Source organism: Aphis gossypii, chromosome 1, assembly GCF_020184175.1.
Source record: "Aphis gossypii isolate Hap1 chromosome 1, ASM2018417v2, whole genome shotgun sequence".
Classification (NCBI taxonomy): domain Eukaryota; kingdom Metazoa; phylum Arthropoda; class Insecta; order Hemiptera; family Aphididae; genus Aphis; species Aphis gossypii.
This window is the reverse complement of record NC_065530.1, coordinates 82,351,127-82,370,067: the sequence shown is the minus strand read 5'-3', so window position 1 is coordinate 82,370,067 and position 18,941 is coordinate 82,351,127. Positions and strand designations below refer to the sequence as shown.

The 18,941-nt window shown below is 22.7% G+C and overlaps 1 protein-coding gene across 4 annotated transcripts in view; it reads left to right on the top strand.

The window, feature by feature from the left end:
• The window catches only part of LOC114122489 (uncharacterized), a 112,858-nt gene that overhangs the window by 62,019 nt on the left and 31,898 nt on the right, over positions 1–18,941 (top strand). For all 4 annotated transcript variants that reach the window (XM_027985165.2, XM_050210944.1, XM_027985166.2 and 1 more), the window contains one exon: positions 15,766–15,905. In XM_027985165.2, coding sequence (XP_027840966.2) covers positions 15,766–15,905 — 140 coding nt within the window. The remainder of the gene's footprint in view (positions 1–15,765; positions 15,906–18,941) is intronic.

The following is an 18,941-nucleotide window of genomic DNA, read 5'->3' as shown; positions in this document are numbered from 1 at the left end:
CCTTTTTCCAGGACTCCCTTGGGGTATTTTTCTCTTGGTTTCAAATAAATTCATGATCACTTTGATAGTGTTTTCATTGTTTTTGCCGTTTTTGGGTATAACATGTCCAAGCTACTGTTACCTTTAAACATTTATACATTTTGTGATAGACAATATTTTTTCTTTCTTTTGTAGCTTTGTATTGAATTTTGTTCTGCACATTCCAGTATTATTAAAAAAAATTTGACCACAAATCACCCACAAAAATTCTATTTTCAAAAGTTCTTAGTAGTCTTTGTTCTATTTATCTGTTATGATTTTCCATAATGTATAGCTGTCTGGTTAACCCTAATTTTGTATTGTGTTTTCTCCATACAAGTTCTTATTAATGCTACTGATTTACATAATGTTCCAATTTCGTTTGTTACATTAAAAGACTCTTCTGATTCATATTGTAATAGGCCGTTTTGAAGTGGTGAAAATTCACCATTTCACCATTAATTTAACGAAATGTATATTTCTTTTTTACGAATTTGCCTATAATTAAAGCATATTTTCTTTGTTTCAGATATTTTAATAAACTCTAAACCTGTCCTTCTTCTCGCAAACATGTTTAAAAATTCTAAATGACATGTTATCTAAATCAGATGCACGTAAAAATTTTAAGTTTGTTATAAATTTTTTGATTTTATATCCATTCTGCCAGTTGGTATTCCTTTTTTCTTAATATGGGCTCGTAGCATTTTAAATAACATTCTTTAACCAAATTCTGTGTCCTTAGAATAATTTATATATAAATACTCTAGTAAGGCTTCCCTAGTCTTTCTAGCCTGAAGGTACAAACTACGCCAAAAAACTAAGGTTAGCCTTTGACTATTTCAGTGGTGTACACTGTGTAATATGCTATTAGAGCACAATATTTTCAACAACAGAAGATACTCTAGAACAGGGGTGGCCAACTTTTATGGAACCTCTGATATTTTAAGGTTCTAACGATCGAAACTGAAATAGAAAAAATGTCGTTAATAATCAATAAATATATTTATATACATTTCTTTTATTTATAATAACATAAAATGGCCTTTATCGACTTTTTGCCACCCCTACTCTAGAATAATATATTATAAAGATTCGAAGAGATCTGTATTAAATAATTATTATAGTTGCATTCAAATACGAAGAATGTTATGTGTTTATGTAAGAATAAAGGGCACTTAATATTTAAAAATAACTATGATCAGCTGTCTTCTATCACCTCTCTAAATATTGAATATAGGTACCGTTAACGTTATATGATTAAGAATAACCTAAAGAAAACCATTAAGAAGAAAAAACCATAAAATTATACAAGAAGTATATTTCTATATGAGAAATTAGTATAATATTATACTTATGTAAGAGTTAATATTTTATTTTAATATTTTAATTAATATAAATTATCCAAGAATAAATATTATACTAGGAAACATCATCAATTTATGGATAATATCATATATATTTTATAATTAAACATCATTACCATTATTCTATTTTTTACTGTTAACTTATCTTCTTGAAAAAATGAACTTCTTTATTTAATTTCATGGGAAACAATTGAAAAAAAAAATACATAAATCTCCATTTCTTAATAGGTGCCTTACTTCAATCACGTCATAATGAAATCCTTCAACATTTTATTATCCAGTACAGTCTTCTTGAACAGTTTATCTTCATTGTATCCAACTTTAAATGCTTAAGCTCATTTATATTAAATGTTCATGTTTAAAAATTATAGACTGAAAATTGAAAATAAAACCTGAATCGAATTCTAAATAAATTATTTATACTGTTGTATCAATATCTATTTCAATCTAAGAAATGTATTTTTCTTATTAATGAACTAATTTATTCCTTAATTATTAAAAAAAAAACAAGTTTATTTCTGATTTGAAATATTTAACATACGATATTCTTATTTATGACTACAGCGTATTTTTACGTGCTGTTCAATACTTTCATATTTTTAATCACTGGTTGTATTATTATCTTATTGAAATGCATGTTTAATGATCAATTTCATAAATTTAAATTATAAAATACCTGGGAAAAAATAGTTTGATATAATTACCTTTTATATTTAGAAGACATTTACAATAGAATATTATATTGAAGGAAAAAATACTAATTATTAACAAATGTATAATTTTATGAAGTACCTAACCTATTGTATTTTAAAAAGAGAATATAATATCTATGTAATTTAAACCTTAATACTTGGTTAAAATGTTGAAATACTTATTTTTCATATTCATTTTTAAACTATATGCAATGTTATAGATGTTCTTTTTTTCAGTTAAAACTTAAATGTATTCAGTTTTTACCAACTTGTTTGTTTATTCATCAGTGTTTTATTGTAAGAGTAAAGAAACAAATAGTTTTAATAAACTTGATTCAAAAAGTTGTTGTTTGAATCAGTGAACTCTCATATTTGTATTAATCACATTAAAAATAATTATTTTATTCATTTGTTTTTGTAATAATGAAAAATAAAAATATAAAACACTAGTGTATATAATATTTTGGCGTTGTATTGGTTCTTATATAATATTTTTTCACTGAAAAGCGTAAGTACACAAAATGGAAAAAATATTTTAAAACTTAACCATTTTTTTCTTTTTTTTTAACCATAATAAATTATTCAAAAATGATACATTCTCTATATAGTGATAATATGTCAGTGTATATATTTTTTTATCTGTAACTGATTGAAAGCCAGATTCATTGAATTTATTTTTAAACATTTTATGGTTAAATTAAACTTTTTTTTAAAAAGTAAATATTTTTTTTTATTTAACATAAAAATCAAAGATAAGTACCTAATTTATAGAAACAATTTATGTAAATATTTTAAAAGTTAAATAATTAATTTCTGTCAAGTATTAAAGATATAATGTAGTTTTTAAAATAATAATAGTAGGTGGGTAAAATAATGTACAGCCCTGATTCACTGAATATAATTACTCACTTTTATTTTTTAAAAATACATCTATTCAAATTTTTATTTTTGGAATTTGCAAGTAAATTTGAAGAATGTGTTTTCAAATATTTTTTTTTTTTTTACCATTTAAAGAGTATTCTGTAGCAAACCAATTATTCTTTAAGACTAAAAATCTCCTTTTTATATTGTTCAATTTAATAAGATAACATTTTTGAAAATTTTTAAGCATTTCAATAGAAATATTACGTATAATTTCTATAGTTTCTAAAGTAGCAAAATTAAAATTAAATATTAGTCTTCAAAAATTGTTAAAAAAAAATATACGAGTGTGTTATGTTTAATCTATATTTTTATCATATTTAGACAATTTTGATAGACTATAAAACTTTTATAAGCTTATATTAATTACTCTAATTTTCGTAATATCAAAATATTTTCTAAACCAATAAACATGGAGTATTATCTTTAGTTTATACAGTTAAATAACTCAATAATTATTGTTTGAATTATAATTGAAATATCTACATCAACATTTTCAAAAATTCATTTCTCTAATAGTTTACAACAAAAATATTGGTATTTCTTTGAAGAAAGAAGTTTGAATCGACGAATGACACTCATTGAAACTTCTATAAGCGCTTCAAGTAATTGAAAATGTGTGGTTCTTGAGCTTGTATACTTAAGAATTCCAAAAATCAGAATTTGGATAAATTTTTTAATAAAGGAAAAATGAGAGCGAGTAAGCTTTGTGCAATAATAATTAATGGTGGGACTGCTAAACCTAAAATTATAACAGAAAATATAAATATTCAGTATATCCTATTGAATTTCGATTACAATTTTATCTTTTTAGGATTATTACAGTATATATATACATCGATTTATGTTTACATTTGCATTATTAAAGAACGGTGTTTTTATAATATAACTTTAAGGATTATATGAATTCAAAATATCACTTATAGTATTTTTTTTTTAAATTATTCATGCTATATAAAATATTTCAGTTGAAAAATTAAGTAAACATAGAACAACAGAGAATAATAGACTACTAAACGTAATAAAAGTTATTATGTCACTAATTCAAGTAATGACTCATATGAACTTGTGACAATCATGTGTAATTGAAAAAAAACACGAATATGCGTAAAATGTTGAGTATTTTGTATTAAACAATGTGCATTTTTTAACAGTCAACTTTTGGAAATTAGTGTTTTGAAAAATTTTAAATGAATAACATTAAAAAATAAAACCTACTTAGCATATATTTTTATTGCTCTTATTTTTTTTTACTTTTATTTGTGACTATCTCATTGGTGAGCTGAATTTTTAATTTCAATAGTGTGAATCAGAATACTTAAAAAAAATAAAGATTTTAAAATAATGAATATTGAAATATTGAGCGAAAATTTTTCATTTAGAATTAAGATCATCAAGTAGTGTGCTATAAATTGTATACAAATTACTATTCATTTAAAATTTTGTATTTATTCTTAATTATTATTATATAGTAAAAAAGAAACCTAAATCCAGAAAAAATCCACTTATCATATATTGATGCATTTCAATGAAAAATAAAAAAAAATGATTATGATTTCACCAACGTACAATTAATAGGTACTTACTTTACAATATGGTATACAAATAAATCATTATAATTACATGCAAAAAAAATAAATTCTTAAAAGTATAATTACTTAGATAATAAGTACTTAATGATGATTATTATATAGCTAGCAATATTAATTGTTATTTAATTATGTTATAATTCATAATATCGTGTAAATATGATTTTTAGATTTTAAAAATTTGATAGTTTAAAAACTACTGTTGTTTATTTTCTTTTTGTTCTCAAGTTGTGAACAATTATCAAATTAAATTTAAAATGTTTTGATTTTTTTATTTTAGTTTTTATTTACACGAAATTTAGTATTTTTACACTGCTATAAATTTTTTTTTTTTTAATTATTTTATCTAGTTATTCCATTTATGTAAAATATATTTATATACTGTATCCCGAGTATCTTTCACATATTTTTTTTTTCTATAAATAGCCGTCTGTCTGAAAAGAAATTATTATTCTTGTGATGGATAAGGGTTAAAAACTATATGTCACGACGACAGATGAAAAATTATTTTTTAATATATACATTTATTTTTATAGATATTATTTATTTATATATATATATATAAAAACGTATACCTATTTGTCGTAATTTAACAAATAAAAAATAATTGATATGTGTATTTGAATGCGCATCCACCATGTTATTCCACATTCATACTCACATTTTATCCAAGTATTGACAACGAGTTAAAAATCAAATTATTATTTGAATATTTGATGAAATCAATAATAATTCATCATTGAAAAAATATATAGTTATAAACTCTGCAAATTGGCTTATATTTTTTAAGAAACACAATTAAAATGTATTCTACTATATAAGCTTTAATTAGTGAAAGAAAATATTATTATTGACTATTATAGTTGTTGATAGTAACTAAAATATTAGTGAAGTATATTATCAATGATGATTTTTTAAAAAATTAACTAAAAATATTTATAAGAAAGCAGGTAATTGTTGGAACGAATAGGAAAAAATGCTAGATCTGCAAAATATATAATTGCATGGGATGGTTTTTAAAATACAAAAAGAACATTTTATAACATACACATATAAAAATATATTTTTACTATTTAAAAATCATAATTATAAACATAATTTTAATTGGGTATTGATCTATTATTTATGTATACTTTTAACTTATGATAGTTTTATTAGTTTTAATATGGATTTTATCAGAATCATGAATAATGGACAATTTTTATAATGATGTACTGTATGGAGTATAGCAATACTTTTAATTACTTTCTATTTAAAGTAAACTAGTACCTCATTTAATATTCAAATCAGCTATAACTAAGGACTTTCATATAAGAAGTAAAAATTATTATAATAAAGTATAAATGGCACTTATTTGCTTGAAAAAACAATTCTGATTAACCTAAAAATATTATAGTAACTGTAATATTATAATTTTTTTCAGAGAAGTGTACTTGATGAGTAAAAAGAAATTGTAATATAGTTAAAAATAGTTAAAGTAATATAATTTTTTATTATAATAACAATAATATAGGTACAATAATAAACATAGTATTATATAATATATAGATATCTATCGTATTGATAACTACTTACTATATTAAGAAGCTTTAGTGATTATTGTTTGTCAATATCAGACTAATGAAGATTTTAAATACTAAAATAATTTGAAGATAATAATAATTATAAATATGAATTTACATAAAATGACATACGTGAGCATTTAAATGGGGTTAGACAAACATAGTATTATGTATTTTAGATAATATAATAGAATAAGTAGATATAGTTTTAAGACCAAGTCCATATACTCGTAAGTTCATGCTTTTTGGCTAATATAAAAGAACAAAAATTTCTTATAATATAATATATGATGATAATTATAGTGAGCGATGAAGTTTTTCATAATTAATACACGAAAATGAATCATACTGAGAGCTAACCCATATTATATATAAATCGATTTATACCTATTCTATAAAGGGATATTATGATTTTAGTGAACAATAGATTATTTCTTAGGATCCTGTGCTCCATAATAAGAGTATGGTTAAGAAAAGAATTTAATTATCATATTATATACCTAGGTTGTTATAAATCAAGATATTAAATATACCTATTGCAGTCTATTATTGTAGATGTTATTACAAAACATTGAAATAAAAACATAACTATTAGTACCTATATATATATATATTAAGTATACCTACTTAGTTGACAAAAAAACTTCCAATCCCTATAACTTAATTTTTAAGAATAACTAAAAATATTTTTTTTTAAAAACACAAATTCATAATGATCTCTGATTCAAATTTAAAAATTGTAATACTAGATCAATCAGTATTTTGAAGATAATTCAATGTCTATGGAAATATTGTGTAATTCATCAAAGGTTTCATGCTTATAGCTTATACATTTTGCATAACTAATAAGTGATTTTTTAATAATAGTTAGTGGCATATTATAAAATGTATTTTAAATGATTTTACAAAAAAAAAATTTTAAAATAAAAAAATTCTTAAAATATTGTATTAATCAACAGAGATCACTTGAATACTTTTATCAATTTTTAATCAAGAAATAATAATTCTGTAAATCTCCAATTAAAATTAAATAAAATGATATATATTTTATATTGTACTACAGTGTTATAAATGACTTCACTTAATATTTATAATATTTCAAACCAATGATATTTTTTATAGATATGTCTTATGTTCTATATAATAATGAAAAGTAAATAAACTTCTATGGAATTGAATTTATAATATTAAAAAATTTCAAATAAACAAAATAATATTAATTTGCTTTTTTATAAACAAACATAATAATAATAAATAATGTACTCTTATGAATTTTATTACGTTATAAAATTTACAAGATAACAAAAGTTTAAAATAATAATTAGTAAACATTATACATATTATATTATTTTAATACTATCTAATATTTAGTGATTATTATTTTTATTTTTAGTGGCAATTTAATAATTAAAACAATTTTTCATAATTAATCATATATATAAAAATAATAAAATACATAATTATGACAATTTTAAATTCCAAATGATTAATACTTCTTGAGTTACAATAAATAGCTGAAACCGATTAAGAAAAAATTGTGACTGTGTATTGTTGATATTTTTTTACGTTTTAATTAATATATAAATATTAAAATACACACAATTATCCGACTGAATTAAGTGAAATAAGTAGAGCGAGTTGAACACTCGTGTCTGGTGTTTGTATCATGTTTTACTTTTTTTTCTTATGCTAATATTTATTATTAATTTGAATAATCATATTTTAAATTATAACATACTGAGTATTAACTATTAATATAAATTATCTTTTGGAATCTCTTGAGACCTTATATTCTATGTATTATAATATAATTGCTATTATCGAAGATCAAAAACATACTACAGTATCTATATAAATCCAATTTGTCGCTATAATAATTTGAAAATCAACTATCTCTTACAACATTATTCACTAATTTCTTTACTATTCAATAATAAAGTAATTCATTTTTAAAATTTTAACGAATTTAACAGCTAATCCTAACAAAATTCAAACAATAAGCAAAATGCATTTCATATACATTTTCAAATTTGTTCTTAGAATTAAAAAAAAATGAATATTAATTAATTATTTATTATTATTATTCATGTATTCCGATTGCATGACACAATCAGATATTATTATTTTTAATCTGGTTTACAGATTACAAAAATAAATGAAAAATACCTATCTATAAATTTAATTTATCAATAACGTCATAATATTTTGAAAAATGTATTGTGTGTAAAAAATTATAATTTGAGTAATATTAGAATAAATAAGTTTCTACAGTTAATATCTTTTCAATTACGTCTAAACAATAAAGACCAAATAAGAAGATAAAGTCGATATTTTGTCAATTTTAGATAAAAATTTAAGACATGACTCATAAGAAATGTCAAATTACGCGATACTACGTATTTGAAATTTGGTACCAAATTGTCAAAAATTTGAGCTTAATTATTTTATAGCCCAATTAAAATAAAAAGTGCTATATTTTTAACTACTTAGTACTAAATAATTTGCGAATTGTTGTGATTATAATGAATTTTGTCAGCATTTGAAGTTTAGACGTATATAAAAAAGAATTATAACTTACGTGAAGCCTTATATTACATATTTAAACTTTTCTACTAACAAACAAAATGTAACTTATAAAAATTAATAAAAAAAAATTAAAAAGTAGAAAATTTCAAATATTTATAAATACCTGAAAAAGAGCAAATTTAACTATAATTAGTCCAGGTTTTTCTATTCTGACTTGAGTTTCATAGTGATTATGTAAATCTAAAAAAAATCGCTATTTTGTATCTGCTTTTGACACACGTCCCACATAACCCAACCCTTAACTTGAATTTAAAATATAGTATAATCTACCTAGCAAAAGAATTATTCCTGTATTAATTATAAAATAAATTGTAAAAACAAAACATCATTTCATTGGCTTAGTCATCGGACAACCTTGTATTGTAACTATAGTAACTAGACTGTATTTATAATGTGTTTTAAGAAACGGACGTTTTATAGTTTCTTAGACTTTACTTAAAGTTGACTGTATAAATAATAACGGTCTAAAGATCTTACTGTAACAAAATCGGTTAGTATGGAGAACGGAATTAGTCGAATATTGTCCCTCTGGGAACCAAACAAAATGTATCTCTTATAGGTAATAAATTGCACTTTCATCGCATAGTGTCGTAAGAACACAAAAATAAATCGATTTATAATGGCAATTTACATCCTCAGTAAATTATTATTTTATACCTTAACTATATGTCGGTAACAGTCTTTTTGTATTTAATATTTGTTAAATTATTTACAATTCCAAAAGTGAGTATCCAAACAAATATTGTACATTAAATATTATAATATGTTACATATTGTACAATATAAAACGTATTTACATGTTTACGACTTTGCGCAAACATTGTAATAATTATAATACCATTTAGAGCAAACATTGTTATCGATTTAATAAAATAATAGAGTATAATATTATCAATATTAAAATATAAATAAATAAATGACATGTCATATTATAATTTATAATGATCACTGAATAATAAATAATTTTAAAATTGTATTGTAAACTTCTATACAACGATAACCAGCAATAAATTATTGTAATCGTGTTAGTTGTCTGCATAATAAATAATTTATTATATAGTTATAAACGTGTAACATTTAATCATAAGACAATATGCTCGAATTTTGACTTCGTTAATCAATATCCGCAGGTGCAACTCTAGAGAGAAATTTGTCTTTAATCCACTTTCTTTTAACTATAGGCGTTCGATGAAATCGCAAGTTTACTGTTTTTCCTCACAATATTATAAACTAATACCGTTGAATAAATCAATAAGCATACTATCAAATAACAGCTTAAATGCATAATATATACACACATAATGCATATAAATATATATTGTAAACATAATTATCCCAAGTGATGGGGAAGAAACTACCTGCATTAACATACCTTTATGCGTTGATGTATGTAATTCATTACATTTACATTTTTCATAAATTTAATATAAAAATGAAACAACAGGCAATAGCTATATTCCAGTTATTATTATAAGTGCTTTGGTTTTAGTACTATGGTCTATATACGTACTTCATTAGTCGCAATAGCCTATACTTCAGCTTAATAAACCCTATGTCACTTCTATTGAAGGAAATGATTAGGATAACTACAATCTTTAAAAAAAAAGTCAATCTTCTACATAAGTAATGGTTTTGGAGTTTATATATCGTCATTGAATAAGTATTTATAGTAGATATTTTATTTATTTTGTATTCAAATATAAATCTTTGTGTATGAGAAACGATTATAAAAGCTGATAAAGCATGTCAGTCTTTACTGTTAAGGATATTTTATAGTCTGTTTATTTGCCTCTTAAACCTCATTATTTAATACGATAGGTTGGACTAATTTTTAAAAAAAGTATTGCAATAGGTACTAATAATATTAGTAAAATATAGGAACGTATAAATAAATACTGATATACTAAATATAACCATATGATAAGGTTCATGATACAATGGTTTATGGTAGCTGAAACTGGGTCTAAATATTTTGAAAATTTAATTTCAAATTGATAATATTAATAAACTAATAGTTTTTAATACTTGCGATTAATATTTTTTGAATTGTATTGGAATAATAAAAATTTTAAATGAAAAAGTTATGTTTTGTTAAAAAATCTAATTTTTACAAAAATAAAATATTTCAATTTCAATAAATAAAAGATTGCATGAACGTAATTTCGATATTTTAAAATTGTCTAGTTAACCTAACTTAATATCACATTTCAATTTTTTTGATAGAGCTGTCAATCTCTCCACTAAAAATGTAATTTAGTTTAATTTCATGTCTATCAAAAATAAATGGCTAGTTATATACCAAATTGATGTTATCTTCTATAGATAATTTTTTTATAAATAAAAAAATGGATGTTTGAAATGTATTGTGTATGATTTGTTTGTTGTTGTTTCTTGTTAGGATTTCTGAACAATAACGCGTTTTTGGAAGCACTGTCAATAATAGATTATTTTACAATGATTTGTATTTTGTTCCCTTTATATAATTTTTAATTTTCTTTTCATTATTATAACAGTTCTATTTACACTAATTATTACATAATTATTAAATGTATTGAACAATAAACAAAATACTGATAATAGTTAATTTCTTGTAGTTTTTATTTCAACTTATTTTATAATGGGCCTTATGATTTTTAGTAATATAAGTTTATAGAGAATATTCCATAGGAACATAGAACTCTAAGTTGTTTTAATATTTATATAAATTTGTTATTAATTAGATTTTAATAACTCCTGTTTAAACATTGTACACTGAACGATAATATAATATGTGTACACAGTCTGAATAATCCTACTTTCTACTGCAAAACAATTGTACGTTTCACGAAATGAAAATGTTTACATAATAAACATAACATTTAAATAATGTAAATAAGTATTATTTAAAAATAAGTTATTATTCTGTGAACAAATATTTTATTTCTAATTCCTTCAAACTAAAAATTAATTAGTACACCAAATATAATTTATTTTAAACATATAAATAATGAATATGCTTATGGCTTATGGTAATAATTTATATTTCATATAAATTGATGATTATAATTTATTATAAATTATAATATATGAGAATATTATATTTTGTTTTGCTATACATTTAGTGTATGTATGTTAGTTAATAATTATTTAAGAAACTATGTGTATTGAGTGTATTGTTTTTTTTTATATAAATTACTATACATAATTGAAATAATTTAGGAAATATATTAGGAAATGATAAATTTTCATTTAAATTATGAAAATAACTTAATTATTTTACAATTAATTTTATTAAATTATATATAATGAATAATTAGACTTTTTAGTAAAAATCAGAAAAAGTCAATAATCATACGTGTATCATAATATGATAAAATTAAAATTATTAGATTGCTATTTATATATAAAAGTTATACTTATTCACAAAATATATGAAACTATTAATAAAAATTATAAAATTCATATTGACAATCGAACAAAAGTTTTCAATTGCAACAAATAAATGAACGAAAATATGATCAAAAAATATTTAAAAAATTATAACATTAAATATACAATATATAGGTAATAGGTATATTAGCAATATATTATAATGTATGTAGTTTTAGTAATGATTAATCGTAGTGATAAAAAAAATGTTTTATTTTAATTTATATCGAATTATATTGAATAACTATTATGAGCAGATATACGTTTTATTATTAATCTTTTGTTATTTGAAAATCTTAAAAACAACATCTAGATAATATAATATTCGTGTATTTAATGCGTATAAAAATTAAGTTTATTGACTTACCAGTTTGACCTGTAGAGTATTCAGAGAGAAAATTATATTATAGAGAAAGAAAATATGTTAAGTAGTAGTGCCAGAGTTGACATTTTTCTGGCGAGGTAACGCTGAGTGGAAAAGCGGGAGGTTTCCGTCGCATCTGACGACCACTCCAGGTCAAATAGCGTTGGCGAGCTACTGATGACATCTCGGTAAACTGAAGTACCGCACAAAATAAATTATGGGTCTTAGATATCTTATATATATTTCTAAATAATAAGTTATCATTTATAAATTATAATTGACGAATTTTAATTCTAAACAGTTCATCAATTGATAATGTTTTTATGAAAAAAATAATTTCTTTATATTATGTTAATTTTGATAATATCTAAAACAAAATAATAATACGCTGAATACTACGTAGAAGTCACACTTTCACTACTCTAACACTCAATTTATTTTATGTCTTATGATTGTTTTTACTTCAGAAATAACTAATAGTTGAATACTATCAACAATAAACCAATCTAAATACAAGACACCACTTAAGGATTTACATAAATTATATTATATTTTACTAAATTAAGTCACAAAGTTAATAACAACATTGACATTAACCAAAAACTTTGTTTGACCTATTATGATACATAATATGACATCAATTGATATCAGAATGGACGATCTCTTATATAATAAATTTGATTATATAAACTGGTAAAATAAACCAATAAGTTATTTACTGAGTCAGATAAAGAGAATATTATCGAGAAAACGATTAACTTTATCATATAATATACACGGATATATGACAACAAATGTTTGCACTAGTTGTGTTTGAACAAAAAATAAAGCGGAAAACGTATTCAACAGAAAGTAGATATTTTTCGTAAGTACCTACATGAAAACATAATAACGTACTTCAATTATTTTGTTTGTATAAAAACCAGATAATTCACAATCTATGACCCATTTATTATGATGAATACAGTTGTGGTGGTGAAAATTCCATTGAACACGTCAATTCAGTAGTTTATAAGTACTATTTCATTGTTATTATTTATTAATAATTAAGTATGTTGTTGATTTAATATGCACTATCAACATGCAAATCTACTTTATACGACGCATATTTTATATGTGTTTATTTATTGAAATTCCAAACTATATTTTTATCTAAAATATTTATTAAATCATTTTTTATTCAATAAATACTTTTTTTTATCTAAAATGTCTATATTTACGTATTTTACAATTTCATTGTTGAAAAAATAATAATATATTTACATTCGACGAATTTTGATATACCCGAGTGCGTTCGTCGACAAAGCAGTTTATAGTTACTGTATTATAATGATGTTTGTATAATAATCTAGAATGACGTAAACTCCTGAATTAAAAGGCAATATCACGGTACGCCGAATAAGAGAAAACACTACAAAACGTGATCGGGATAAACCTGCTCCTTTTAGACGGTCGTATTATGTAGTCAAAGTATCAACGAGGATCAGTGCCTACCAATTTTTGACATGCGAACCCTATTTCACTGTCTGTCCAAAATATAACGGTTGTCAATAACTTAACACCCTATATTATACGAACCTGTGTCAATATTATATTTAACCTTCTATTATTTGATTTATTGTTTTTTTTCTTCTCTTTTTAGTCTTCGTAAAAAATACCAATATTAAAAAAAAAAAAACGCAATAAGCTTGGAAAAAAATTACCACACGAGTCTTAATTTTTGCGATATTTTAACAAAAATGCGATACAATAATATTATTCTGACAAGATAATCGATTGACCTTAAAAACCTAATTTAAATTGAGTACCTAGTACCTACCTGTAAAAATATAAATTATTTAAATGATCATACGTTTTTATTCTGTAACTTAGCATTATAATCATTATATTTCGATCAAATATTTTTCAAGTACTAACAAGATTACAAGTTATACAATTGAACTAACTGTTTTTTTTCTTGTGTTTCATCTAAATTGTGTCCACACAGTATAAAAAATATTACATATTTATTTACTGTAAAGGGTTTTAATTATTGACCGTATCCAGAAAATATTGCATGTTGGACTTATTTAATTTTAAGTAAGCTAGTGAACAAAAAACGTTAATTCAAAGAATACCTAATATATACATATTATGAAAATAAATATAAGAGTTACTGACATAACCATGCAACTAAAATAACGAACATCAAAATAGTGACGTTAAAACAACAATGAGTATGATAAGTAAAACACAATATAATCAAATATTAGAAAAACATAAATATTATATTAAGTTTTACTCAAAGTAATAGACTGTTCAAAATATCAATTATAAAATATTTATTGATTCATTTGATTCATATGGAAAAAATAATTTAAGTCAATGTGATACAATATTTTATCTGTGGATTATTATTTTGAGTACTGAAGTACTTCAATATTTTTTAATGACATTCATAAAATAAAAATAAAAATTACTGTAACATACTGAAAAATAATAAAACTGTATTATAAGTTTTAAGTATCAAAAATATAATTTAAATTACTTTTAATAAGTAAATCCAAATATGAAACAATTTTCTGTTTTGATTATACAGAATCAAAAAATTTGAAACATCTATAATATAAATTTATCATGACTATTCTAAACATACATATATATTTTTAAATCTTTAAAATTTACTTTTAAATGTATTGTATAGCATGTATTTATTTTTCATGAGATTTTGTTAAGTAATCTTTTTAAACACATTTACTAATTAATATATTACTAATTAATAAATACTTTGTCGTTGAAATATTCAGCTAGTATAATAGCATTATAAGATATTTTAGTTGTTTTGAACACTCGCTGTTTTGTGTTTTAGCTATTATGTGCTAAGCTGTTTTGTCGTCACAATTTTGACGTTCATTATTTTGGTCTTGTGGTTTTGACGTGATGCCAAAAACTAATAGGTTAATAAAGAAAAAAAACTTAACACACCTGTGCTATATTATATTATAATATGTGATGAATAATGCCAAACACTTAAACGTGGAGATATAGTAAAACATGTATTTATAAACTATAATATGTATAAATAAAATAAACAATATAGATTCATTCGTGTTATCAATTTTGATTAAAAAAAAAAAAGTTACATCTCGTATAAAAGAGTTCAATGCATTGTATCCACTATCCTCGCTGCTTTTATAAACCACTATTATGACGATAGTTATCCTTTTCACAACCACTGAAGAAATAATACCTTAACTGTGTTTTGTATTTTTTTTTTTTTAGCTCCGTGATTCAGGTTGTCCTTTTTTAACAGACAAAGGACAATTGAGGGTACAAGTCGAATGGGAAGAAAGCTATTTACTGTTCCAAGCCACATACCATAAATATGATGACGTCAGTAGAACTCACAACTATCAGATGAGGTAATTTTATTATGTCTAACGTTAAAATAGATATTTCGTTTTACATAAAACGTGTTATAGTTAGATAAATTATTATGTATTTATTTAGAATTAAAAAGATGTTTTTATTTAGCAAGACCCAAATTAGGAAAATGCTCTAATAAATACCAAAATTAACATTCATAATAATCTTTTGCTTGAGCTCGTATGATATTCTTTGATCTTCTGAAATTCAAAATCAAGCTGAAAATATAACCAACTACTAAGGTCATGTTATACCCGACTCTATCATCGAAAACCCCAAGACTTTATTATTTAATTAATTAAACACATATCGTGAGATATGTCCCCCCCCTTATTAACTCACGCTAAAGTGCCTTCACTGGATGGTTCATTCTTCTCACCAATAAACCCTGTTATATAATATCCATTATGCTTATTATACTATACATGATCACACTGTACAATTTTCTGAATTAAAATAAAGTATATCTTATAGGTACTATTTTATAGTCCCTAAAGGCTTAAGTGTTAAACATTTTAATATTAGGTACCTACATTGTATGTATTATTTACATAATAATGCACTCAGCTAAATAATACATTATAACATGTATCTGCAGAATTTAAAAAATATCGCTAGAAATGATACAAGATACAATTTAATATTGAGATGAAATGTATGGTATAACTATGTAAGTGTTGTTCCGAATAACCTTTATATTGTTATATTGATATTTCTACAATTTAAAACGATAAAAACTACGTAATTATTGCTGTGTTAAGTTTAGCAACCGTAACTTTATATTTTCGGATTTTGTATAGATTTGTTATTTATTTTAAACTAAATTTTGATGGAAATAAAGGATATTTCAATTATGTAGAAATATTTTTAAAATACATTTTTTTTCATTTAATTTCTATTGATGTAAAAATACATTACAATGGAAACATCGTGTGCTGGACTTAATGTACAAAAAAAAAAAAAATAATAATAATAATAATAACGATAGCAGTTTAAAGTATAAAATATAAATCTGCGAAATTATATAATTCATTTTAACATCATATTTAATAAATAAATTATTTAACTCAAATAAAAATTAAACCTAATTTAAATTAGTTCTTAAAGTTAGGTATTTAATTCGTTTTAAAGTAAATTGTTATCACGACTCAGGGAGTGTAAGTTTTAACTCCATTACTTTATCAGAATCGTAAATCAGTAAATCAATCAATTTATGACATATAGTGTTTATCATTGTAGACAATTATTAAAATGGTACTGTAGTTACCTATGTTAATTGTTGTGTATTTAGTATTTTCGATATTTTCGAAAAAAAATAGTCATTAGCAATAAATATTATTATTTAAATTATTATATATTTTATTATCATTTTTTTTCCTTTAACATGCCATATTAATATAACATCCATTAAATAAGTTGATATTACGAGTAAGATATTATGTCTAGTTGTAGTCGATAACATATTATTATACATAATTCTATGAATATTAATTGATAGAATATAAGTTAATCGAGTCATAGAATCTTATAGTAAACAAACACGCACACAAGTAATACGTCAAATTCAATACATTTTGAACAATAACGTTTTCAAAGATAGTATGCGTGCGGATTATATTTTGAAGAATTGAAAATTTACACTACCCCAACAACATTTTGATTACGTGTAGGCATTATCGACTCAAAATCTAATATTAAAAATGTCCTTATATATCTTTAAGAATAGCATTGTTGTAAAGCCGTACACCAACTGTAGTTGACATTTATATGTGCGTGTTTGTCAATAATACGACCGAGGGATTCTTCGCACAAAACAGATTAATATCCATCAAACCCCAAGTGACGCACACTATCGGTTTAATGCATACTATTTTCAAACGAAATGTCAAAAACTATATACAAAGGAATTATTGAAAATAATAATAATATAATTTAAGTATCGATAATCATTATAACAGCTGTAAAAATTTGTCAAGTATATTTTTACGCGAATACTAATAACAAATGCAGCGTCAATATATTTAAGGTTAAATACCAGGTTAAAAATGATAAAAATCTTATCAAAATAAATCATCTTTATTTATTTTTAAATATGAAAATTTAAGTATAAAATAATTTAAATTGGTCTAATGATGATTGTATCATTGTCTTCTATAATAGATTTGTAATACACATTTTAGTAATTTTATAAACATTAAAAATGAAAGATAATAATATTAAATATATTAATATTAATAAATCTATTTAATTATAATAAATAAACTATTTCCTATGTTAAGGATTTAACATTGTAAAATAAATAATAAAAGGTATATTGATATTTAAGACAGTTTTGAAAATCATACATGATCATTAAATATTTCTTTAATTTAAATTTGTGTGCAAAATGATACGAAAATAAACCAACTCACTATAATAAATACAAAACGTAGGTACTCACAAAAACCACATTTCATATGCTTATAATGGTTTATACTGGTAAACTAAACAACTAAGTAAGTGACGAATTATGATCGAGCACAGAATTGTTTATCTTTCAAGCATATCCTTTCCCTAAAAAGATGTCTTGTGATAGACACACACTAAAACAAAGTACGTTCTTAGTACACTTTATTAAAACTTCACACAGTTGATTCACTGTTTGTCCATAAGTCTTCATTCTACTCACGACTGAACGAAAATAGCAGACAGTTAATATCGTACAAATATACGATACGTATTAGAGGTACCAGACTTGCGTTAAAACAACTCAGTGTTACTAAATATGAGTTTCTTTAAATACAATTTATGTGTTTTTTTTTTTTTTTTAATATGTATTTCAAGGTAAATTTAACATAACAAAAGAAACTAAAGAAATAACACATCGTAAGGTTTTTTCTCTTTTATAAATCATTAAACCCGCTTTTTTTCAACCACCCCTTACATAAAAAATCGTAAAATACCATCTTTATAAATATCATGTGTATATTTTTTTAAATAAATTATTTCATTAACAGGTATTTTAAATTTTAATATTATGATTTTTTCATTTT